Below are 26,793 nucleotides of genomic sequence, written 5' to 3' on the forward strand. Positions count from 1 at the left end.
GACAGCAAACGAAGCGTCTAGAAATTTTTAGACAATGACTGAATAATTCCCACAAATCAGGGAATCATTCACTACCAAAAAATTTCAATTACTAATTTAAAATTAAATTCAACAAAATAATGTTTTGAAAGCATACTTGCTCAATAGTCTAATTACATGAAAGACATCTTTTATCCCACTTTCATAACTAAGACAAGTGCTTCGCTACTCACTTCTCCATCTCTTGGTACTCTGCCTCCGGAGCTACGTCTCCTTCGTTCTGTGAGCCTCCAGACGATGAGCCACCACCGCCTCCAGAACCCTTCGACATATGCTCACCAATCTTTGACACAGCTTTGTTTGCAATGTCAAGCTTCGACTTTATCTCATCAGCATTGTCCCCTCCAATTGCCGTCCTCAAGTCAGCAACTGCATCCTCGATTTCTTTAGCGATTTCGCTCGGAACTTTGTCATGGTATTCGCTCAAACTCTTCTCAATGCTGTAGATGCTGGTGTCCGCACTGTTTTTTATATCAACGAGAGCTTTCCTCTGCTGATCCTTTTGAGCATGCAGCTCGGCATCCTTGATCATTCTCTGAATTTCCTCCTCCGTAGGCCCTGCACTTGAGCGGATGGTAACCTGTTGCTCCTTACCAGTGGCCTTGTCCCTTGCAGAAACAGTTACTATACCGTTGGCATCAATGTCAAATGTAACTTCAATCTGAGGCATTCCCCTCGGTGCTGGAGGGATGCCTTGAAGGTCAAACTCTCCAAGAAGCTTGTTGTCAGCAGCCATTTCTCTCTCCCCTTGTAGCACCTTGATACCGACGTGAGTTTGGTTGTCAGCAGCTGTTGAAAATACCTGCACAATTCCATAACAAAAGGTAGGATAAGATGCAAACAGTTCAGCAACACGCACAGTTAAGTAATCAATGTAAGTTTAAACATTTTCTTGAGGACTGACCTGACTCTTCTTTGTTGGAATTGTAGTGTTTCTAGCAATCAGCTTGGCGAATATACCACCCAATGTTTCGATACCAAGTGATAGAGGAGTAACATCGAGAAGAAGCAACTCCTTAACATCACCGCGAAGAATACCACCTTGGATGGCAGCTCCCAAAGCAACTGCCTCATCTGGATTGACTCCTTTGCTTGGGCTCTTTCCAAATATTTCTGCAACTACCTCTTGCACTTTAGGAACACGAGTCATTCCTCCAACAAGAAGGACCTCATCCACATCCTTAATAGACATGTTGGCATCCCTCAAACAATTCTTGCACGGTACCTTTGTCCTCTCAATCAGGTGATTAACCAGGCTTTCAAACTTTGATCGGGTCAGCGTGATGTTCAGATGCTTAGCACCCGAAGCATCAGCTGTGATGAACGGAAGGTTTATCTCAGTTTGAGATGAAGATGAAAGTTCAATCTTAGCTTTCTCAGCTGCCTCCCGAAGCCTCTGCAAGGCAAGCCTATCCTTTGTAAGTTCAATCCCCTCAGTTCTCTTGAATTCACTCACTAAGAAGTCCAGCAAAGCATTGTCGAAATCCTCTCCTCCCAAGAATGTGTCACCATTTGTTGCTTTCACCTACATAAGAGAGAGTTCTTACTAGGTCTTCCAAAATAAAGGAAAAGAAGACAGGATCTAACAGTATGGCAAACCGTGCATACCTCAAAAACACCATTGGATATCTCCAGAATGGATACGTCAAATGTCCCACCACCAAGATCAAATACAGCAATTAGGCCTTCCTTGCTGGTCATACCATAGGAAAGAGCAGCAGCAGTTGGCTCGTTTATGATTCTCTCTACGGTTAGCCCTGCAATTCTTCCAGCATCCTTTGTGGCCTGTCTCTGGGCATCATTGAAATAAGCTGGGACCGTGATCACAGCTCTAGAAACAGACTTTCCAAGGTAAGCCTCAGCAGTTTCTTTCATCTTTGTCAGAACAAAAGCTCCAATCTGGCCTGGAGCGTACTGTTGTCCATTGACTTCAACCCATGCTTCTCCATTTGGAGCTTCCACAATCTTGTATGGAACCATCTTCATTTCCTTTTGTGTTTGGGCATCGTTAAAGTGTCTCCCAATCAGACGCTTGGTTCCAGAAACTGTGTTTGTTGGGTTCGTCACAGCCTGACGTTTTGCTGGAGTACCAACAAGAAGTTCTCCTTTCTGATTCATGGCAACTACTGATGGTGTGGTCCGAGCTCCTTCAGAATTCTCGATAACCTTGGGATTCTGTGATAATCCACAATTAATCATCAAATACAAAAACACACAACCAAAAGAATACTTAAACAAAGAATTCAACCATCACAAATATGAGAACATAACGAAGGGTTACCTTGCCCTCCATCACAGCAACACATGAGTTGGTTGTGCCCAAATCGATCCCAATTATATCATTCCCAGCAGGTCTAGAACTGTTTCAAGCAGAACATGTTATTAATAAGCTAAATCGACTAGGAAAAAATCCAAATTAAAAACCGAAAGAAAATCTGCTATAGTAAAACTAAAAATCGACTATCCAAAATTCCAAATTACCTGAAAGGTCTTGCTAAGCTTGCCCACTTCTGGCTCAAAGGTGATGGCTTGGCAATGCTAGTAAACTTTTGCACCGAAAAAGTTAACAAACAAACAAACAGATAATTAAGCTTCTTAATGCAATTGTTCAATTCATATTGCATTATCCTATAAAACTTCAAATCAATGAATTCCACAAACCCAAAATACTATCTTTTATCTTTAGAACTTAACAATAACTAGCAACTTATGAAAACCTATTTCATCAAAGAAGCACATATTTGTCAAAATGTAGTGTCAAGATACAATTAAGGTGAAGATCATACTAGTCCCTCGGCACGTGCTGACGCACACGTAAAACCAAAACCACATCTTGACCAACTGATCTTATTAATCAAACACTTTCAAGCTATACAATAATTTGTACAAAACAAAAGGAAGAATTCCATCAAATGTTCAATTAAATAATAATTAAAAACCACTATTTTCAAACAGCCCTCTTTCACAGCCAAAATATCAATCATATCAGACAACAGTATGAATTCAGAAAAAGACAGAAAATCAAATTTCTACCAAAAATTTAAGAGCTCATGGCTATCAAACAACCCGAAACAAACACCAATTTACAATTAAATAACCACAAGCGAGAGAGAGAAAAAATACATAGATATTCATCGTCCCAGAAAACGAAGGAAAAACCCAAAGACAGAAAATTTAATGAGAATGTGAGACGTACGGAACGGTAGGCGGAGAGGGAGGCCGACGCGACGTCGCGGCGCCGGAAGTTACGGAGCAAAGCAACGGTTGCCATGGCTCTGCTTCGAGCAGCAACAGAGAAACAATGAGAGAGAGGGAGAGAGAAAGAGAGAGAGAGAGAGAACGAGAAGAACAGAGGGTTTGCAGTGAGTGTTGGGATTGTGTAGGGTTTAGGGTTTTGCGGAATTTATGAGGCGGAGAGATGGGCAGGGCCGGAAGGACGACGGCCCAAGAAAACTCGCCTTTCTTGCTGCGAAAGTTAATTGACTTGACCGAAAAGAAGTTTAATTAATTAAATATTTTATATTAGTAATCAGTATTACGGTCTAATAGTAATTCTTTTCACTTGTAAGTTAGAAGTTTTAAGTTTGATTTTTGCCAAAGGCGAGTCTGAACCACATTATTGCTAGCCCATTGTGAGGCTAAGTCCACCTCCTAACGCTATTTCTTTACTAAAATTCACCAACTTTACGGAGTTTTAGAGCTCGTTTGGATATGCTTTTAAAATGATTGAAAGCGTTTTTTGGTTAAAATATTTTTAGAAACAATCCTTAGTAAAAATATTAGTAAATCCTGCAAAAGCACTTAAATACTTCCTGGAAGAAGCACATAACTGGTGTTTCTTGTAGAAAGCACTTAAAGTTCTTTTGGAACCCCAAAACTTTTTCTCTAAAAGCGCTTTCAGTCATTTTAAAAGTACATTCAAACGAGCTCTTAAACTTTTTAAGGATTGCTCATTTTTCATGTATTCAACAAAAACAACTGAAGATTTTTGAAGATTTTCAATTACGAATTATGTAACCTTTAGATTCACTTGACTACTAAATATTATGAGTAGCCAAACACAAATTGGAGCCTAGTTTTTTTTTTTTTTTTTTCACCTCTGCTTATAAAAAAAGTTAAGCAGCCCCAAACTAGTACTTAGTAAGTTTCCTTTTATGGTTTATTACTCTTATCTCCCCGTCTTCTTCGTTAATTTCATCGACCAAATCATAAAACCCATCCAAAGAATGCCTAAACTGGTATTCGACCTATTGCATTCTGCCGCAAAATCTGAAGTTTTAATTTGTTTCATTTTTCCCACTATTTGCGTCTAAACCAGAAAACGTTTCTTAAATTCAAATAATTGTATAATATCTTTATAAAATCGAACTTCTCTTCAATATTAAATGTGATATGAGTTGCCAACACTGAAAGGAAGCAACAACTAAAATCTTGGGTCTTTCACTTTGTTTTGAGTTGGTTATGAGAAGCATGGTGCACTAGAGAGACAGAGAGAGGCGGGGCCTCCTACGTCACTTCAGTTCCCAAACAAAACACTTTCTTTACATTTTTCTTTTGTCCTTCTATGTAATTTTGTAGAAACATAAACTTTTCTTTAAAACTTTCATTAAAAATTAGGTCGGATGATAAAACAATAGGGTGGGCATAATAGCACCCTAAAATGAGGGTGACTGTAGAAGTTATAGAACAACACAAGAATTTGGAAGGAAGGAGAGAAGAGAATACAAAACTATGAGGATTTTTATCACATACAGTTCTTAAAATTAATCAAACTTTTCACTTTTCTGTCATTTATAAACAATTATTCAAAATAAGGGATGATAATTAGTCGAAGTGGTAGTGGGCAGTGGTGGATCCAAGATTCTAACATCGGGTAGTCCTAATCAAGAAACGTTAAGCGCTAGTCCAACAGAGAGTTGGGTGCCTATGCGCCAAGACAAGGTCTAGGCAAAGGCCTAGATGGATTTAACGAAACTTACTATGTGTCATACAAATAATTGCCTATTTACACTTACAAAAAAACTATACTTGTATTGAAAATTTGAGATTATTATCTGACATATAACATACAAAAATATCACAATTATTGCTTTAGTATTTTAGTAAATTTGATGGTATGAGATTATCCACATCATACTTCCGGTACGTCAATCCCTAGAAATCCCATATAATAAATAATCTACCTTTTTATTGTCTTTGATGAATTCTGCCTCTTGGATTTTGATCATTTTATTATTTTATAATTTTTAAAATCTTGGATTGTTTTTTTATCATTTCTTCATATGAGTTTGTTTTCTTGGCTCTGATTTGTATGTAAAGTCAAAGGGATTGGTGAAATTTTTTTTGTATGTATTGGGGATTTCACGTTTCAGTGTTTTTTTTTGTACCATCACAAGATTTGTGTTTGCACTTGCTTTCTTTTCTTCTTTTTTTTTTTCTTTTCTGGGGTATGTGGAAAAATAGTGGATCTGTTTTTGACTTAAAAGTGTTGCGTGAGTCAACCTTGAAGAATAAGGAATGTAGAGATTTTTTGGGTATATTATTATGTAATTGGTATACTTGTTTCTTGATTTATAGGCAATTGTATAAGTTTATATAGTCCTCTATGAGAGAAGAATAATATCAGAACAATATTTACCAAAATCCTAGAATTCTATCTTAGTATCAGAATCAGGGAGTGGGCCCGTATTGTACTGACACGTGATGAGTGGGTCCCTTGGCCCCGCGCGATGATGGTGATTCCCTTGGCCCCACGTGTAGGGTGAGCCCTTTAGCTCCACATGGTTGCGGTTGTCGATGTGTGGATCACCCACGTGTGACCCACTAATTGGGTCCCAGGTGAGGGGGCGTGTTGAAATGTCCCACATTGACTGTATCAATGAGAAAAGAAGAGTTTAAATATCACAACCCCACTCCAACTAATATCGAGGCCCTTTGTGATAAAACTCCACACCTGACGGATTGTGCAGGTGGTAATTACCAAGTTGGGGACAGTATCTGTATTGTTGGAAGTGAGTCGTACTACCTGTTTCTCTAATAATTCTACAAGGTACCAGAGCAGGTTTTGACCTGACTCTTCTTGAAAAACCCTAAACACCGTACATGCCCTAGCCTTCGAAACTCTGGTTCTTCAAATCTTGAACCCATAAATCAAATCTTGTAGCCTTTAGAAGCAACAAGGCTACATTCGGCAAACCTGTCAGTGCAATGGCAGAAGAAAAAGCTGGCGCCATAATCCCTATGCAACCTATGGCTCTTCAGGGTAGTGTCTACCAATATCAATGTTGTTCCATTCAGGTTTCGATTGAGCAAATCGAACTTCAAGGTTTGGTCCAAGATGATGGAGGTTCACTCTTCAGGTCTCAGGAAGCAAGGCTACCTAACGGGTAAAATCCCGGCTATTGATGAAAATGATCCAGGATATGTAAAGTGGTCAACTGAAGATGCCATTGTGTATGGGTGGTTGCTCAAAAGCATGGAACCACATCTACTTGGCCACTTTATAGACTTGCCCACGAGCAAAGATATATGGGAAAGTGTCACCTAGATGTTCTATGATGGTTCTGATGAGTCACAATATTATGAACTCCGGTGCAAGGCTACACAAACGAGACAAGATGGTCATCCAATCATTCTATATTTCACCGAACTAAAGGGTGTTTGGCACGACCTAGACAAGAGACATCCTCTCCGTACGGTGTGTAGAGCAAACCTAAAAACTCGGAAAGAAGTTGCAAATGACAGGGTGTACGACTTTTTCGTTGGATTAGATAACGGTTTTGACCAAGTTCGGAGTGAGAGTCTGAGGATGAAACCTATCCTTGAATCAAAAAATGCTTCAGTTTGGTACAACGAGAATCCCGAAGGAAGACCACTATGATGGGAACAAGGACTACAATGACAGTACCTTGTATGGCTATGGCAACAAAGGCGTCTAGTTCACGTCCACAGGCTAATGAATTCACTCGACCATCCCGTACCCAGAAGGATATTGATAAAGATAAACTCCATTGCAATCACTATAATGGAACATGCCATACTGAGGATACCTGTTTTGAAATCCATGGCTACCCAGATTAGTATTGGGAAAAAAAGAAGAAATTAAAGGCTTGGGGAACTAAAAAGACGGGTTAAGCCTGTGTAACAGTTACAGGACCAGGAGCAACGTCCAATGTACAAGAGGGCTAGACTGGGCTCAAAGCCCAACTTGAAAAATCTGATGGGATCCGAGGACTGCTAATGTTGTAGCGAGTCAACACCAGCCTACTTTGTCCAACCTAATCACAACAGCCCAAGCTGCAAGGTCCACTTCGGAGGCATCGTCAACAGGAGATGAAATCGGCCCACTTCTATCTTTAATCAATCAAATTTCAATGAGTGACAACTCAGAAGATTCAGGTAAAATCGGTACTGTTTTAATAACATCCACCAAAAAAGATATTGGTTGGATAATTGACTCTGGAGCTTCGGATCATATGACTTATGATGCATCATTATTCTATCACCTGACTTCAACATCTAAAGAAGAGGTCATTACTGCCAATGATGATGTTGCTCCTGTGACAAGAGCGGGTTCTATTTCCCTCACTCCATCTTTGTCCATTCACAACACACTACTTGTTTTGTCTTTATCTAACCACCTACTTTTTTGTTGGTCAAGTTACTGAGCAATTAGATTGTGTTGTGCTAATGTTTCCTACTTTTTGCCTATTTTAGGATATCTAGACTTGGGCGATAATTGGGCATGGTACTAAGAAAAGAGGGTTATATTATGTGGATAATGTATCAGCAAGTCGAGTAAATCAAGTACGCATCAGTCACCCAAACAAGAATAAGACAGTCTAGTTATGGCATTGTCAATTAGGGCATACATCTTTTGGTTATTTGAAAAAATTGCTTTCGTCTTTATTTCATGGTGTTTCAGACTTTGATTTCCAATGTAATGATTGCATTCTTGCAAAAAGTCATCGTACTTCTTATAATTTGAGTTTCAATAAAAAAATATTTCCTTTTGAGTTAGTTCGTTCTGATGTGTAGGGGCCTTCTCCAGTAGCTACTAATTATGGGATTCGTTGGTTTGTTATTTTTGTGGATAACTGCACCAGAATGACATGGCTTTATACTATGAAACATAAAAGTCACGTTGGTAAAAAATTTCACCAGTTTTACAGCATGCTTAAAAATCAATACTATCTTCCCCTCAAGGTTCTTAAGTCCGACAATGGTGGGGAATATCTCAATACCAAACTTTCTTAATATTTTCAGGAGAAAGGCATTCTTCATTAGACTACTTGTCCACAAACCCCACAACAAAATGGGGTTGCAGAATGCAAAAATAGACATATTTTGGAAACCACTCAAGCACTCCTTATTGGTGCTCATGCTCCTCGTTCTTATTGGGCGAATGTCGTCAGATACTCTATTTATCTCATGAACCGTATGCCCTCTCGAGTGCATAATTTTTGCACTTCTATGGAAGTTTTTGTCGACCATGTAACGTTACCATCTTCACTTCATTTGCAACCACGTATCTTTGGTTGTGTGGTCTATATGCACCTCCACAAAAATCAGCACAGTAAGTTGGATCCATGTGCAGTTCGATGTATTTTTATAGGATATAATAGTTAGCAGAAGGGGTACCGGTGTTATCACCCACCTACAAAGCATATGCACGTCACCATAGATGTTACATTTTCCAAGCATGAGATGTTTTTTCTTACTGACCACACCTACTATAATCTTCAAGGGGAGATAAGCATAGAAGATTATAGTTGGATTGATCTTCCAACTGAACAGGTGGATGGCCACCGTGAGCTTGAAATCTGCGGTGGTGGAATTTGCCAGCCACATATGATTATCTGAAACCTAATAGTGGGTTTGAGTGATTATCGTGAGCCTAGCAACATGAGTCACCGAGAGCCCAACAACATTAGTGAGCCTAGCAACATGAGTCACCGAGAGCCCAGCATCATTAGTGAGCCTAATCTGGTTTGCTAAGTTTAAGTGATCAGGCAAGTGGGCCTAAAAGTCTAAGAGCCGAGGCTGTTACTAAGCCCAGCGTGCTATATGAGCCCAATGCAAGTAATGGATCAATCTGCAACTCGCTGCACCCTTCGACTTAAAATTTGGACAACCTCAATACTTCAAGAAATAACTCTTCTTTAGTTGTACACGTTCAGGTCCCCGAGGATATCCGTGAGGTAAGTTTGTCCCAATCTGATGTAGCTCATAATTTGACTAACATTGAAAGTACTTATGTATTGCCTCCTAGACAAAATCGTGGGAAACCTTCTAATAGGTATTCTTTGAATGGAAAAGTGAGATATGCAATTGCAAAGTATGTTTCTACACATCATCTATCTCCCAAGTACCAAGCATTTGTCAATACAATGGATGGAATCAAAATTCCAACTAAAGTGGAAGAAGCTTTGCAGGATCCTCGATGGACAGAAGCAATGGAGGTTGAAATGAAAGCCTTACAAAAAAAAAAAAAAGGAACTTGGAGCGGGGAGTCATTATCCCAAGGAAAAAAACCAGTAGGTTGTAAATGAGTGTTCACCATCAAACACAAGGCAGATGGAACCACTGATCTATACAAGGCAAGATTGGTTGCTAATGGGTACACACAGACTTTCGGAGTAGATTATCAGGAAACATTTGCTCCAGTAGCAAAGATGAACATTATTCCGGTTCTTTTGTCTTTAATTGCTAATTTTGATTGGCCGTTGATACAATTTGATGTAAAAAATGCTTTTCTACATGGAGACCTGGAAGAAGAAGTATACATGGAGCTTCCACCTGGGTATGAAGTGCAGAATAGAACAGGTAAGGTGTGTAGACTGCGAAAGGCTCTTTATGGACTCAAACAATCATCGAGGGCCTAGTTTGGAAGATTTACTAATGAGATGAAGGAATTTGGTTATCAACAAAGAAATGCATATCACACTTTCTTTATCAGACGCATGGGTGAAAAGATTACCTTGTTAATAATATATGTGGATGATATGGTAGTCACAGGTGATGATACAGAAAAGATGGAGATACTACAGGTGTATCTCTCTAAAGAGTTTGAGATGAAATATTTAGGAGGTTTGAAGTACTTCTTGGGAATTAAAGTAGCTCGTTCCCGTGATGGTATTAACTTATCTCAGCGGAAGTATGTTCTGGATATTTTGTCTGAGAGCACAATGTTGGCATGTAAACCGATAAAAACACCTATAGTTGAAAATCATCACTTGGTGATATACCCGGACTAGATCCTAGCAAACAGGGAAACATACCAAAGGTTAGTAGGAAGGTTGATTTACTTGTCTCTTACGAGACCAGATATTGCATATGTTGTTAGTGTAGTAAGTCAGTTTATGCAATCTCCTAGTGAGGATCACATGGCTACAGTAATGTGAATATGGAGTTTTTTGAAAAGTGCTCCTGGAAAGGGATTGACTTTCAAGAAACATGGGCATTTGGAAGTCAAAGGGTACACTGATGCTAATTGGGCTGGGAATATTACTGATAGACGCTCTACATCAGGGTACTTTACATTTGTTGGAGGAAATCTTGTGACTTGGAGGAGCAAGAAACATAATGTAGTTGCTAGGTCAATAGCAGAGGCCGAATACTATGGTATGGCACATGGGATTTGTGAGTTATCATGGCTGAGGATTCTTCTTATAGAGAGCCACATGGAGCTATGCTATTGTATTGTGATAATCATGATGTGTGGGAAATAGCTAATAATCTAGTTCAGCATGATCATACCAAAGATGTTGAAGTGGATAGACATTTTATCAAAGAAAAGTTGGATGTTAAGTTGGTGGAAATTCCGTATGTAAGATCTGAAGACCAGTTGGCCGATGTGTTAAGTGTCAGTAAGAGTATTTCAAGACTCACTTGACAAGTTGTGTCTAGGAGATATCTACGCACCAACGTGAGAGGGAGTGTTGTGTGAGTCAACCTTGGAGAATAAGGAATGTACAGATATTTTGGGTATATTATTATGTAATTGGTATTCTTGTGTACTTTTAAATACTTGTTGTATGCAAAACGTACAATATTTGCCCAATGAAGAAATAATTCACTTAATAAAAGTCATATTCCATACCCATAGGCATTGGATAAGAAATAACAATTTAAAGGAATAGCAGTATTTAAGGTTTTAATGAAGTTTAGCCAAAATTCACCAAACGCCACACGGCACCGAAAAGCTTAATTGAAAAGAAAACAATTACCAGAGGAATCTCAATTCAAGAAAACAATGAAATTAATTACCGCGGTACTACTCATAATTACCTTTATCATATAGATTTTGAAAGCCACCAGAGTAAGGGTCGCCGTGGGCGTCGGCTTCCGAAGGGTGGTGTAATGTTATGATCCCACATCGACTACATTTATGGGGATGTAGTGGTTCTTAAGTCTTAGGGGTCCTCCCACCTATTGGACTAGTCTTTTGGGTTGGGCTCTTCCCCTGGGCTTGAGTACCTAACAATATCTACAAACAGGAGATATCTCTCAACCATATTCAGCTGTAAAAACTTTCGAATTTAAACAAATATATCTGCCTTAATCTTTCGTGATCATGCAAAATTTCTTACAGACTAGTTTGATAAATATTCTGCTTAAATATGGTTTTTGAAGATTCTGTGGCTTCTGGACAATCTTCTGGCCTAATGAATGTCTTATAAAAATTTGATGCTCTTCTGTTTTCAAGATGTTCGGCTGATTCTGTTGCTAATTGAGGTGGATTAATGTTTCCTGTAGGTATTAAGGCTAATTCATTCATATTTCTTATTTATCCTATTCTGGAGAGTCTTTCTATTTCTTTCAGTATAGCTTGCATCTGAATCATTTGATTTTCAAATTGAGCTGAGTGTTGTTCTATTTAAGGGAAAATTAGAATCCCATGCACTTTTCTAACAGTTTTTAGATCAAACATTGGTTCTATTTTAAAATTTGATTAGCAAGCCTAAACAATAGTCATGTCAGCATATTTAGATTACATGTCATTATTGTGTAATTTTAATTAAAAATGTTAATCATTAAATTCCATATATATTCTTTTAGGTTGATACATTTTTGCACACGGCTTATTTTGTAGGAAGTCGTCTGGTTTCTTCTCCACGTTTGAGCCATATGGTTCTTCTCCCACATTTGAATTTTGTGATCCTCAATTTTGAATTTTGAATGGGCTTATCCATTTCAATTAGTGGTTGTTTTCACTATTTTATATTGATATCATATGAAATAATTAGACGTATTTCCTATTTTCGAAGGCTTGAGGCTGATACGTTTAGAAGGTTTTATCGAGATTCTCCATGACGTCTACCTTGCTATCTGTGGTACATTATGATAAATACTTATACCTCATTTATACTGATTGTGATATATTGTTGTTTAGACATAAATGTGCGTAATGGGGTTTCAGATAATTGCTTTTTGTAGTTTTGTCGATTTTAATCTGGGTTCGAAAAGGGATTAGAATTGGTTATTTTGTTGTGGGTTTCAGATAACTAACTATTCAGATGCATTCTTTTTAGGTGCCAGGTACAATTGTTATGTTGAGTTTTAATGGAGCGGTGCTTGTGTACATGAGTTGGTTTAAGACTTGTTGTCCTGCCACTAATTCATTTTCCTCATTTTTATTCCTTCTCTTATTAATGCTCATTTATATTGATAAGATATAACACTGGAAGATGCAAGCTGAAGAAGTTGGGTTGAGTTTTTGAAGATTTGAAAGTTGCCTTACACATGTTCGATGAAATGCCCCAATAAGCATTGGTGCTGCGTGCATTTTGCTTGGGTGTGTAAGGCTTAAGAAAGTCATGTTTTACACCAATTTTTTAAAAAACAAACAAGAGAAAAATTAAGCAACTAATAAACTAATATATCTTCTTTGGTATAAATAAGTTGTTGTAGAATATGTTGTTTTTTGCTTTCTTCTCTGCTACTTTGCTAAATAGGAATTCCCTGATCCATTTAGTTTTTCAGTATTGATCGATATAATTTTACATTTTGCATTGGTAATCTCGTGTATAGCTCAGTTTTCCAATTTATGTTTTTATGTAGGACTTCATGGAAGGAGCTATTGTTGGGAGATGTACCTATGCTGATGGTTCCCTTGGCCCCTTGTGTAGGGTGAGTCCCCTTAGCTCCACGTGGTTGTGGTTATCGATGTGTGGATCACCCACTTGTGACCCACTAATTGGGTCCCACGTGAGAGTACGTGTTGAAATGTCTTACATTGACTGTATCAATGAGAAAATAAGAGTTTAAATATCCTAACCCCATTCCAACTAATATTGAGGCCCTTTGTGATAAAACCTCACACCTAACAGATTGTGTAGGTGGTAATTACCAAGTTAGGGATAATATCGGTATTGTTGGAAGTGAGCCGTACGGCCCGTACGGCCCGTTTCTCTGATAATTCTACATGGTACCAGAGCAGGTTTTAACCTGACTCTTCTTGAAAAACCCTAAACACTGTACATGCCCTAGTGTGACATCCCACATCACCCAGGGGAGTGATCCTTAAATGTATATTCGCATCCCTACCTAGCATAAGGCCTTTTGGGAGCTCATTGGTTTCGGATTTTGTAGGAACTCCGAAGTTAAGCGAGAAGGGGCCGAGCAATCCCATGATGGGTAACCCACTAGGAAGTTGCTCGTGAGTTCCCAAAAACAAAACTGTGAGGGAATGGTAAACCCAAAGCGGACAATATCGTGCTACGGTGGTGGAGTGGGCCCAGGAAGTGATTCGACCCGGGCCGGGATGTAACAATTGCTATCAGAGCCTAACCCTGGTCGCGTGTATGCCGACGAGGACGTCGGACCCCTACGGGGGTGGATTGTGACATCCCACATCATCCAGGGGAGTGATCCTTAAATGTATATTTCCATCCCTACCTAGCACGAGGCCTTTTGGGAGCTCACTGGCTTCGGGTTCCGTAGGAACTCCGAAGTTAAGCGAGAAGGGGGCTAGAGCAATCCCATGATGGGTGACCCACTTGGAAGTTGCTCGTGAGTTCCCAAAAACAAAACTGTAAGGGAATGGTAAGCCCAAAGCGGACAATATCGTGCTACGGTGGTGGAGCCGGCCCGGGAAGTGATCAGTCCGGGGCCGGGATGTGACACCTAGCCTTCGAAACTCTGGTTCTTCAAATCTTAAACCCAGAAATCAAATCTTATAGCATTTGGAAGCAACAAAGCTAGATTCGGTTAACCTGTTAGTGCAATGGCAGAAGGAAAAGCTGGCACCATAATCCATATGCAACCCGTCACTCTTCAGGCTGAGTCTATCAATATCAATGCCGTTCCATTCAGGTTTCGATTGAGCAACTCGAACTTCAAGGTTTGGTCCAAGATGATGGAAGTTCACGCTTCAGGTCTCAGGAAGCAAGGCTACTTAACGGGTAAAATCCCGGCTATTGATGAAGATGATCCAGGATATGTAAAGTGGTCAACTGAAGATGCCATCGTGCACGGGTGGTTGCTCAAAACCATGGAACCACACCTACTTGGGCTTTTTATAGACTTGCCCACGGCCAAAGATATGTGGGAGTGTCACCCAGGTGTTCTATGATGGTTCCGATGAGTCACAATATTATGAACTCCGGTGCAAGGCTACACAGACGAAACAAGACGGTCGTCCAGTCATTCTATATTTCACCAAACTAAAAGGGTTTGGCAGGACATAGACAACAGACGTCCTCTCTGTATGAAAATAAAAATCTTTTTGTGGGAAGTTATGACATACCTCCAACTTGAAAGCGGTTTCCCGAAAGTTTCTTTTACAAACTATTTTACAATAGAGTTGCTACAAACAAGGCTTACTAACTTCAACTTCTTCTGAGAGCGTGAAGGATTGTTAGCTCGGGGCGGGGCGCTTGTTTTTCGCAATGAAATACAACACATATTTATGCGAATCTCTCAGGCCATAGTGGTCCCAAAGAGGGAACTAAAAATATTCGTTTTTGAGATATTTTGGGAATAAATTCCCTTATCTCTTTATTTTACATACAGTTTTTCTTTGCGTGGGCGCGAACTAGTGAGTGAACGATTACTCTACATCGTCCATGGGATCAAGATTCGTTTGGCTGATGAGGACGACGTTTGAGCGGGAAAAATGTGGCAAAATCCAGTAATGAGGTCTTGGGCTAGAGCGTCATTGTGCTCCTTGGATTGAATCTCTGTACTTGACTGGTTGTGGATTGAGAATGAACCAACTGCTTAAGGTAGGCGTTCATGCGAGCTTGGACTCGGTCTTCGACTTCCTTGAGCATATTTTCTGTGAATGACGCTTCTGCTTGTAATGGCTCTGCATCTTCTTCTTGAATTCTTTTGGTTTTCAAGTCATCAACTTTCTTGGAGATTTCTGTTGTCTTGTGCTGAATGGCTTGCCTTTCTCTGAAAGTCTGCATTATCTTCTCATGCTATTTCCTCTCTTTCTCTAATCTTGCTGCTTCTTCTTCAATCTCCTTCATTTTCATTTTGTCGCTCTTCTCCGGCTTTTCTAGCTTTCTCTAAAAATTCTTCGCTCGTCTTCATCATCTCTTTGGTATTCTGCTGCTTTGACATCTTCATAAGTCTTATCTTCAAGATTAACTAATGGTGTTGAATCTGGTTGAACTTGCTTCATTGCTAAAGCAAGGCTGGATCCTGGTGCTGCTTTGGCATATTCTGATGGCTTGATCAAACTGCTGCTGCTTGGCTTAGCAAAATTGGTAGAAACCAAGCTGTGACATCTGGGGCCTTCTGTGATTTCTTGTGACTGACAGGGACGAATCCCAACTTGGTAAAACAAATACGATCCTTGGTAATAAATGCAGCTCCGTCATGTTGATAAATAAATCTAATTCCTATGACAAAATCAGCATCAATATTGAGCTTCTTAAAATCCCGTATCCAAGTATGTTGTGGAAGACCATATGGTTGACTCAATGTATCACAATTAGTTTTAAATTGAATTGTGGCTGGCATAAGTAAATGAGTACAAGTATATTTAGATGGTACTAATGATTTTTCTATAATACAATCTGTTGCTCCTGTATTGGAGAAAAACTTGTATGGGGCTTGGCTTGCCACTGGACTTCATTAAATGGCACTACAATCCACTTAAAACTCGCCACGTGGCAAGTCTTAAATATATTCTTTTATCATTCTTTTATATTTAAAATTTTTATAATTATTTTTTTAACTAATTAATATATTATATATATTAATGTTATGTTTCCTTTTTTATTTCTTTCCCCCTATTTATTTTCTTCCCAAATCCCCCCCACACTTTGTTTTGCCGTAGGTCTTAGGACTCCCTCCCCTTTCTTTCTTTCTCAGTTTTCTTTCTTTCTTTCTTTAAAAAAAAAAAAAAAAAAAAAAAAAGGAGAGGTTATGCACCCACTCCAAGTTTATCATGGAAAGCAACCATAAGTTTCTTTTCTTTCTTTATACAATAGTTGCTATGCACACTCCAAATTATCGAGTCAATTTTTTCATATTTGTTATCTTTCACTGTTTTGATCGTAGTAACTTTCTATTTTCAAGAAAGTACTTCTCTACCAAATATAATTAAGAACTATAGATAATACTATTTGAAATAAAACTTTGATCAAAACATTAGCTATCAAAAAACTTGATATCCCAGGTGAATGTGAAAGTTATTTTGACTAATTGTCAAGCAACCAAACTATATAAATAAAAAGAAAAAAAAAATCCCACATTGTCTCTTCAATTCATCCATCTTCAATCCATGAGCTCTATGTTTCCAGCATCTGCGCATTTTTCTAAGAATTCTTGAAGTTGAAGAGCTAAAGTTGTGTTATCCAAGATGTCTACTGCCAAGCACACAACCGATGACGTGTTGAAAAGAAATTTACATATTCTTAGTTGCTTTCCATGATAAAATTGGAGTGGGTGTAGAACTTTTTTTTAAAAAAAAGAGAAAGAAAGAAACGAAACTGGGAAAGAAAGAAAGGGGAGAGAGTACTAAAACCAAAACAAAGTTGTCCGGGGGGGGGGGATTTGGGAAGAAAAAAAACAGGGGGATAGAAATAAAAAAGGAAACATAACATTAATATATATAATATAATATATTAATTAGTTAAAAAAATAATTATAAAATTTTTAAATATAAAAGAATGATAAAAGATTATATTTAAGACTTGCTACATGGCGAGTTTTGAGTGGATTGTAGTGCCACTCAACGAAATCCAGTAGCAAGCCAAGCCCCACACAAGTTTTTCTCCCTGTATCGACTAAAGCTGTGAGTTGTATGAAATAATCATCAATTTTAATTCGTGCTCTTACTCCTGGGGAAATAATATCAACTGCCTGTATATCTTCTTGATATTTTTCACGAGCTTGAGCTTGTTCGTGTTCTGGTATATTTTCTAATTCTGGCATTTCATCCATTTCAAGTAAAAATACTCTGTCGCCAACTTCCTGTAGTTCTTGAGTTAATAAAGTAATTTTTCTTTCTAAAGTATTTAAGTCTATACCTTGTGGCCTGCCTCTGGGAATCCTTGAAATAAGCTGGGACCGTGATCACAGCTCTAGAAACAGACTTTCCAAGGTAAGCCTCAGCAGTTTCTTTCATCTTTGTCATAACAAAAGCTCCAATCTGGCCTGGAGCGTACTGCTGTCCATTGACTTCAACCCATGCTTCTCCATTTGGAGCTTTAACAATCTTGTATGGAACCATCTTCATTTCCTTTTGTGTTTGGGCATCGTTAAAGTGTCTCCCAATCAGACGCTTGGTTGCAGAAACTGTGTTCGTTGGGTTCGTCACAGCCTGACATTTTGCTGGAGTAGCAACAAGAAGTTCTCCTTTCTGGTTCATGGCAACTACTGATGGTGTGGTCCGAGCTCCTTCAGAGTTCTCGATAACCTTGGGATTCTGTGATAATCCACAATTAATCATCAAATACAAAAACACACAACCAAAAGAATACTTAAACAAAGAATGCAACCATCACAAATACGAGAACATAATGAAGGGTTACCTTGCCCTCCATCACAGCAACACATGGTGCTGAATCTGGTTGAACTTGCTTCAAGATTAATTAATTGCAGCTTTTCTTTGCATGAGCACTAAGATAACTAAAAAAAGCTTTTCTTCGCGTGGGCACTAAGATAACTAAAAATATTCGTTTTTGAGATATTTTGGGAATTAATTAATTGCAGCTTTTCTTTGCGTCATTGGGCTTCTAGGATTGAATTTGCTGAAGTTGACTGGCTGTGGATTGAGAATGAACCAACTGCTTAACCTTGAGCATATTTTCTATGAATGAGGCTTCTACTTGTAATGGGCCTTCAACTTTCTTGAAGACTTAAAAATATGTAATTATTGGGGTTCTTTGTTGTTGTAAGTTCTCAGATTTTGAGTGCCTAGTTTCTTTCGTACGCTGTCAGTAACTTCTTGTGCTAACTGCTTCGTATTTTCTGGTGCACAAAGGAAAGCAACTTGTCAGATAGCAATTGAAAAACAATAGGAACATGGGAAAAGTTTAAGAGAGCTTTGGGCTATAGGACAGAGAATTGGGCATATTGTATCAGTTAGGCTCCCCTCACACACCAACCACTTTCTTATAAAAGTTCTAGTAACATTAACATACTGAAATCTTGCTAGAGAAATATATCTGAAACAATAGTGTTTCAAGGTTTCTATTCTAGATAACACCATTGCATATACCCATTCTGCGGTAATTAATTCAATAAACTAATTGTTCTCTACAATTGGGGGGGAATTAATATGACAAGACAGTTCACAGAAGAAGAGCAAGAAATCATAGCATTCAAATGAGAAGACTAAATAACTTTAAATTTGAGAAGTTAATGTGAAAACTTTACCTGTGCTGCAGCGCTCCATAATTGCTGCTTCCCACCCAAATACCAAGATAGGCTGTACTCAAGAATGGAACGAAATGAATGTGAGCTTATATAGCCAATGAGACATTTTATAGCAACTCCAGCCAAGGAACGAACTTCATTATCTTGATCATTAGCCAAGCAAATCACCAAATGGACAAAAAAGGTCTGTGACTGCTCATCTACAACGTTTTGTGGAAAGTTAACAGTAATTGTGTGGAGCATCTCAAGCACAGTTTTCCTTCCACTTGAATGCTCATACCTGCAACAAGAGTCAAGCCATCATCAAAACACAAAAATAAGGAAAGACAGTCTTCCAAGTCACCATTGGGCACTCACCTCAGATTTGACAGCAGAAAATCCAAATGTTGTTGCAAACGTTTTGTAGAGAGACGATATTCAAGTAAGAATTGCAATAAAATCTTGCTACACTTGTGACGAATTGGTTCTACTTGACTTGTTACCATCAAATTTGCAACTCTTGTTACAAGATCATATATCTCAGGAACAACTAGCCTGCGATTAACAATTGCCTTTAGAAGTGAAAGAGCAACAAAGGAGGGATTGCTCTCAAGATCAACAAACAATGGAAGCTGAATTAGCAGATGTAGCTGATCGGAGGAAAGAGTGATTTTGGTGCCGCGCAGAAGTTCTGTTAACAACCTCAGGCATGACTACATTTGAGAACTTCCAGTTTTACCCGTACTTCCAGCAATACCAAACAGCGCGGCTTTAACTATCTGCCCGAGATTCAATGGCAGGTAAAGTGATGCAGATACAACATCTTCATACTTGGACTTCAAGCACTTCCCTAACAGTAAGACAAAAGGATCCAACATCAACAACATTTGTTCATCAGCTTTTCCCAATTTCACATTCTTTATGCATTTCAGCAATATCCCAAGAGCAAAAACTGAAATAAGATGAGAACATACTGATTTACCACCTGAGACACCCCCCGAGGAAATATCTTTTCCAGTCATAACATTTCGCCGACGTCCATTTACCCATGTAATAAACAAATTCTCACTCTGACCATTTTCTTCTTTTATTCCATCTTCAATCAAGCCTTGTACGAATATAAATAGGTATGTCTGGTCAAAAGTTGGATTGCATTCAATACCAGCACCTATGTGAGTTAACATACTTTCCAATTTTGTCTTGGTTTTTGGTGTCAAATGTTTCTCGAATTGAGCTGTAACAGGTGACAGAAGCTTCAACGCGCGGCTTTTGAATGTTATGCTTTGAGAAATCAATTTCAGGGTTTCAAAAGACTTCTGTTTCTTAGTTTCTTTCATCTTGGAAGCAATCTTTTCAACATCTTTTTCCTCAGCAACATCTCCAAGACCATCATTCTGTACAATACAAAGGAGATCTTCCAAACAGTAGTCCAATTTTCCACTAATTGGAGTAACAAGAAACTTCGACAAAATAAAGTTTAGTGTGTATCCCAGCACATGTAACTCATATCCCCGTTTCAAGGTAGCTCGCAAAACCTTGACTATAAAATGCAAGTATTCCAGCCCCAATTCCTTCAAACAAGCACCCAAAGCGGACCTAGCTTCATCTCCCAAGTACCAAGCATTAGTGAATACAATGGATGGAATCAAAATTCCAACTAAAGTGGAAGAAGCTTTGCAGGATCCTCGATGGACATAAGCAATGGAGGTTGAAATGAAAGCCTTACAAAAAAAAAAAAAAAAGGGAACTGGGAGCGTGGAGTCACTACCCCAAGGAAAAAAAACCAGTAAGGTGCAAATGAGTGTTCACCATCAAACACAAGGCAGATGGAACTATTGACAAATACAAGGCAAGACTGGTTGCTGAGGGGTACACACAGACTTTCGGAGCAGATTATCAGGAAACATTTTCTCCAATAGCAAAGATGAACACTATATAGGTTCTTTTGTCCTTAGCTGCTAATTTTGATTGGCCATTGAAACAATTTGAAGTAAAAAATGCTTTTCTACACGGAGACCTAGAAGAAAAAGTATACATGGAGCATCCGCCTGGGTATGAAGTACAGAATAGAACAGGTAAGGTGTGTAGACTACGAAAGGCTCTTTATGGACTCAAACACTCACCAAGGGCCTAGTTTAGAAGATTCAATAATGCGATGAAGGAATATGGTTATCAACAAAGAAATGCATATCACACTTTGTTTATCAAACACATGGGTGAAAAGATTACCTTGTTAATAATATATGTGGATGATATGGTAGTCACAAGTGATGATACATAAGAGATGGAGTGACTGCATGTGTATCTCTCTACGGAGTCTGAGATGAAAGATTTAGGAGGTTTGAAGTGCTTCTTGGGAATTGAAGTTGTTCGTTCCCGTGATGGTATTTACTTATCTCAGTGGAACTATGTTCTGGATCTTTTGTCTGAGACAGCGATGTTGGCATGTAAATCGACAAAAACACCTATAGTTCAAAATCATCATTTGGCGATATACCCGGACCAGATCCTAGCAAACAGGGAAAGATACCAAAGGTTAGTAGGAAGGTTGATTTACTTGTCTCTTAGGAGACCAAATATTGCATTTGCTGTTATTGTAGTAAGTCAGTTTATGCACTCTCCTAGTGAGGATCACATGGCTGCAGTAATGCGAATATTGAGTTATTTGAAAAGTTCTCCTGGAAAGGGATTGATTTTCAAGAAACATGGGCATTTGGAAGTCAAAGGGTACACTGATGTTGATTGGGCTGGGAATATTATTGATAGATGCTCTACATCAGGGTACTTTACATTTGTTGGAGGAAATCTTGTGACTTGGAGGAGCAAGAAACATAACGTAGTTGCTAGGTCAATACCAGAGGCAGAATACCGTGGTATGGCACATGGGATTTGTGAGTTATCATGGCTGAGGATTCTTACAGAGATCAGGTTCAAGCCACATGGAGCTATGCTATTGTATTCTGATAATCAAGATGCGCGGGAAATAGCTAATAATCTAGTTCACCATGATCATACCAAACATGTTGAAGTGGAAAGACATTTTATCAAAGAAAAGTTGGATGTTAAGTTGGTGGAAATTCCGTATGTAAGATCTGAAGACCAGTTGGCAAATGTGTTAACTCATACAGTGTCAGCAAGAGTGTTTCAGGACTCACTTGACAAGTTGGGTCTAGGAGATATCTACGCACCGACTTGAGGAGGAGTTTTGCGTGAGTCAACCTTGGAGAATAAGGAATGTACAGATATTTTGGGTATATTATTATGTAATTAGTATTCTTGTGTATTTAGATACTTTTTGTATGCAAAACGTACAATATTTGCCCAATGAAGAAATAATTCACTTAATAAAAGTCATATTCCATACCTATAGGCATTGGATAAGAAATAACAATTTAAAGGAACAGCGGTATTTAAAGTTTTAATGAATTTTGGCCAAAATTCACCAAACGCCACACGGCACCGAAAAGCTTAATTGAAAAGAAAACAATTACCAGAGGAATCTCAATTCAAGAAAACAATGAAATTAATTACTTTTATCATAAGGATTTTGAAAAAAAAAAAAAAGGTATTACGAATCCACATGATGATCAAAGACTAACCATATTACGCAACATTCAAAATGAATGGGAATTATATCTACAAACAGGAGATATCACTCAACTATATTCAGCTGTAAAAACTTTCGAATTTAAACAAATATATCTGCCTTAATCTTTCGTGATCATGCAAAATTTCTAACAGGCTAGTTTGATAATTATTCTGCTTAAATATGGTTTTTGAAGATTCTGTGGCTTCTGGACAATCTTCTGGCCTAATGAATGTCTCATAAAAATTTTATGTTCTTCTGTTTTCAAGATGTTTGGCTGATTCTGTTGCTAATTGAGGTGGATTAATGCTTCCTGTAGGTATTAAGGCTAATTCATTCATATTTCTTATTTATCCTATTCTGGAGAGTCTTTCTATTTCTTTCAGTATAGCTTGCATCTGAATCATTTGATTTTCAAATTGAGCTGAATGTTGTTCTATTTAAGGGTAAATTAGAATCCCATGCACTTTTCTAACAGTCTTTAGATCAAACATTGGTTCTATTTTGAAATTTGATTAAGACGCCTAAACAATAGCCATGTCAGCATTTTTATATTTATTTAGATTACATGTTATTATTCTGTATTTTTAGTTTAAAATGTTAATTATTAAATTCCATATATATCCTTTTAGGTCGATATATTTTTGTACGTGGCCTATTTTTGTAGGAAGTCGTATGGTTCCTTCTCCACATTTGAGCCATATGGTTCTTCTCACACGTTTGAATTCTGTGATCCTCAATTTTGAATTTTGAATGGACTTATCCATTTCAATTAGTGGTTGTTTTCACTATTTTATATTGATATCATGTGAGATAATTAGACGTATTCCCTATTTTCGGAGGCTTGAGGTTGATACGTTCAGAAGGTTTTATCGAGATTCTCTATAACGTCTACCAGCTATCTGTGGTACGTTATGATAAATACGTATACCTCATTTATAGTGATTGTGATATATTGTTGTTTAGACATAAATGTGCTTAATGGGGTTTCAGATAATTGTCATAAAGTTAATGCTTTTTGTAGTTTTGTCGTCTGGGTTCAAACGTCTGGGTTCGAAAAGGGATTAGAATTGGTTATTTTGTTGTGGGTTTCAGATAACTATTCAGATGCATTCTTTTTAGGTGCCAGGTACAATTGTTATGTTGAGTTTTAATGGAGCGGTGCTTCTGTACATGATTTGGTTTAAGACTTGCCATCCTACCACTAATTCATTTTCCTCATTTTTATTCCTTCTTTTATTAATGCTCATTTATATTGATAAGCATTGGTGCTGCGTGCATTTTGCTTGGATGTGTAAGGTTTAAAAAAGTCATGTTTTACACCAATTTTTTAAAAAACAAACGAGAGAAAAATTAAGCAACTAATAAACTAATATATCTTCTTTGGTATAAATAAGTTGTTGTAGAATATGTTGTTTTTTGCTTTCTTCTCTGCTACTTTGCTAAATAGGAATTCCCTGATCCATTTAGTTTTTCAGTATTGATTGATATAATTTTACATTTTGCATTGGTAATCTCGTGTATAGCTCAGTTTTCCAATTTATGTTTTTATGTAGGACTTCATGGAAGGAGCTATTGTTGGGAGACGTACCCATAATGATATTACTGCTTCTATTCCCATTTTTTAGCACACTTCATTTTCTGAATTGTGCAACCAAGTTAGCTCAAGGTTCAATGGTTTGGTAGTTGATTCATTTAACCTTACATATGCTATGAATGGATGCGCATGTTGTCTTTTGGAATGTGACATGGATGTGCGTGTATTGCACATGTCTGTAACGAAGGAGAACACATATTTTGTTGATATATTGGTGAGCTTAAAAGAATCAAATGAAATTGGCAATGCTAGTCAAGATATTTGTAATTACAGAACCATTTTTGGCTGAAGGTATAATGCACACTGATGGGAATGAGTTTTTGGGGAAATTTAAAACACCTAATGCTAAGACGTATTTATCGCATCCTTGGAAAAGCTATATTAGTCATGTTGGTCAGGATTATGAGGGTGGAGCGGATGAGTTCAGGCATAAACTATATGCAAGTATGCTGTTGAGATGGGTTTTGAATTTGAGTATGTGGCAAATGAGCATAAAAGGATAACAGCTTCTTGCATTAAGAAAGATATCGAAGGTTGTCCGTGGCGTGTTAAGGCATCTATATGCAGTGCTAATGGCCATTTTGTTAACCGAACATTAAATAATTAGCACACATGCACCGGTCGCATTTGAGAACGTAAAAGTGGGATGATGACCTCAAAGATTGTGTGTTCCATAATGGTTGAGCAAATTCAGTCCAATCCACACATTAAACCAATTCAGATAGTTGATGATTTCAAAAAGAATTATGGTTTGAATATTTCCTATTACAATGCATGGTACGGAAAAGAGATGGCAGACCAAGGGTTAAGAGGATTAAGTTTAATGGGGAAAGACAAATCAAATAATTGATACATTTGGATTAACACACCAACACTTCGCCAAACCCTTGTGTTTCAAAAATTTTAAAAATTTACGTACCTTGAATGATCTAATTTAATATTATATCATGAACCAAACAATTATTATGAGTCAGTGTAACATTAAGTAACGTACCAAACTCCTGGTACATTACAAACACACTGTATAATGTTTTTCCAGACAAATACATTTCAAAAATAAAAAAACTTTGCGTACCAAACGCCTGGAATGATCTAATTTAATATTATATCATGAACCAAACGATCATTATGAGTCAGTGTAACATTAAGTAACGTACCAAACTCCTGTTACATTACAAACACACTGTATAATGTAACATTAAGTCAGTGTAACATTAAGTAACATACCATGCTGAGACAAAGTTGATTTGTGGAAATTGTTTTTGGACTGTAGACTATGGTCGAAGTGAAATAGGGCTACTTTGAGGTGGTACTAAATTTCTGGAATTCATTGAACTGCTAGGCGACATTCGCCTTGCTCCTGCATTTCTTGGTGTAAAACCCTGCATCTGTTAGCAATTTTAAATAATGTGGCTGCATGGTCTTTCTAATTCCTATGACAAAATCAGCATCAATATTGAGCTTCTTAAAATCCCTTAACTGTCTCATAACTGTCTCATATCTGTCTCATAGCATTTTCTTATATCTTGGTCTGTCCTATATTTGGGTCTGCACTTGTTAACATTTCTGAAACTGCATTTACAAAATTGAGTGGGTCTGCACCCATTCCCATTAAATTTTGATATTTCTGCCTAGTATCTGGATGTACTTTATATGTTTCCCATAAACTTTTGACTGAGGGACCTAAATATCCTTCCATTATTCCAAAGCAATCTTCTCCTGTACCTTGTCCAAATTGTCGCTTCATTAAGTATGCTTGACATGCTTGATTTTTCCAACGATCTATGGTGTCTGTCCATAATTATCGATCGTGACTTGGTAAAAATAATATGGGTCTTAATTGAGTTTCTCCAATTCCTTGTTCTAATGGTATAACTCTATTAGAACCTTGAGGCTGATTATAGGCTACTCTAGTTCTAGGCATTTGGGTCTGGTCCTATGGTTCCATGTGTTCCTATGGTTCCTGAGCTTTCTAATTCTGGCATTTTATCCATTTTCTAATTCTGAATGGCTTGCCTTTCTCTGAAAGTCTGCATTATCTTCTCATGCTCTACATCGTCCATGGGATCAAGATTCGTTGATGAGTTTGGCTGATGAGGACGTTTGAGCGGGAAAAATGTGGCAAGAAGCTGACTGGCTGTGGCTTGAGAATGAACCAACTGCTTAAGGTAGGCGTCCATGCGAGCTTGGACTCGGTCTTCGACTTCCTTGAGCATATTTTCTGTGAATGAGGCTTCTGCTCGTAATGGCTCTGCATCTTCTTCTTGCATTCTTTTGGCTTTTAAGTCTTCAACTTTCTTGGAGACTTCTGTTGTCTTGTGCTGAATGGCTTGATAATCCACAATTAATCATCAAATACAAAAACACACAACCAAAAGAATACTTAAACAAAGAATGCAACCATCACAAATACGAGAACATAATGAAGGGTTACCTTGCCCTCCATCACAGCAACACATGAGTTAGTAGACTTTCTCCATTTGGAGCTTTAACAATCTTGTATGAGTTAGTAGACTTTCTCCATTTGGAGCTTAGCAACACATGAGTTGACTTCAACCCATGCTTCTCCATTTGGAGCTTTAACAATCTTGTATGGAACCATCTTCATTTCCTTTTGTGTTTGGGCAAAATTCTTCGCTCTTCTTCATCATCTCTTGGTATTCTGCTGCTTTGACATCTTCATAAGTCTTATCTTCAAGATTAACTAATGGTGCTGAATCTGGTTGAACTTGCTTCAAGATTAATTAATTGCACC

General features: G+C 38.0%; 3 protein-coding genes across 4 annotated transcripts; all 3 read right to left on the reverse strand.

The window, feature by feature from the left end:
• Positions 1 to 24: 24 nt before the first annotated feature.
• On the reverse strand, positions 25 to 3,480 carry LOC125477027 (heat shock 70 kDa protein, mitochondrial-like). Its single transcript, XM_048583772.1, has 6 exons — positions 3,236 to 3,480; positions 2,521 to 2,585; positions 2,321 to 2,399; positions 1,648 to 2,214; positions 944 to 1,564; positions 25 to 841 (listed from the first exon to the last, which is right to left on the reverse strand). The coding sequence occupies exons 1-6, from the start codon at positions 3,308 to 3,310 to the stop codon at positions 209 to 211; spliced, it is 2,040 nt and encodes a 679-aa protein (XP_048439729.1). The 5' UTR covers positions 3,311 to 3,480; the 3' UTR covers positions 25 to 208.
• Positions 3,481 to 17,088: 13,608 nt separating this feature from the next.
• LOC125468281 (heat shock 70 kDa protein, mitochondrial-like) lies at positions 17,089 to 26,789 on the reverse strand. 2 transcript variants are annotated; one of them, XM_048583791.1, is made up of 2 exons: positions 26,473 to 26,789; positions 17,089 to 17,923 (listed from the first exon to the last, which is right to left on the reverse strand). In XM_048583791.1, the coding sequence occupies exons 1-2, from the start codon at positions 26,482 to 26,484 to the stop codon at positions 17,441 to 17,443; spliced, it is 495 nt and encodes a 164-aa protein (XP_048439748.1). In that variant the 5' UTR covers positions 26,485 to 26,789; the 3' UTR covers positions 17,089 to 17,440. The 2 variants fall into 2 exon arrangements, with proteins under 2 accessions (XP_048439748.1, XP_048439747.1); XM_048583790.1 differs by lacking the exon at positions 26,473 to 26,789 and adding an exon at positions 18,030 to 18,127.
• Positions 18,844 to 19,582, reverse strand: LOC125477040 (U3 small nucleolar RNA-associated protein 20-like). Its single transcript, XM_048583792.1, has 2 exons — positions 19,234 to 19,582; positions 18,844 to 19,156 (listed from the first exon to the last, which is right to left on the reverse strand). The coding sequence occupies exons 1-2, from the start codon at positions 19,359 to 19,361 to the stop codon at positions 18,859 to 18,861; spliced, it is 426 nt and encodes a 141-aa protein (XP_048439749.1). The 5' UTR covers positions 19,362 to 19,582; the 3' UTR covers positions 18,844 to 18,858.
• Positions 26,790 to 26,793: the final 4 nt, after the last annotated feature.

The sequence above is a fragment of a genome, unplaced genomic scaffold, assembly GCF_019419815.1.
Source record: "Pyrus x bretschneideri cultivar Hongxiangsu unplaced genomic scaffold, Pyrus_bretschneideri_v1 Contig20, whole genome shotgun sequence".
In the NCBI taxonomy this organism is placed as follows: domain Eukaryota; kingdom Viridiplantae; phylum Streptophyta; class Magnoliopsida; order Rosales; family Rosaceae; genus Pyrus; species Pyrus x bretschneideri.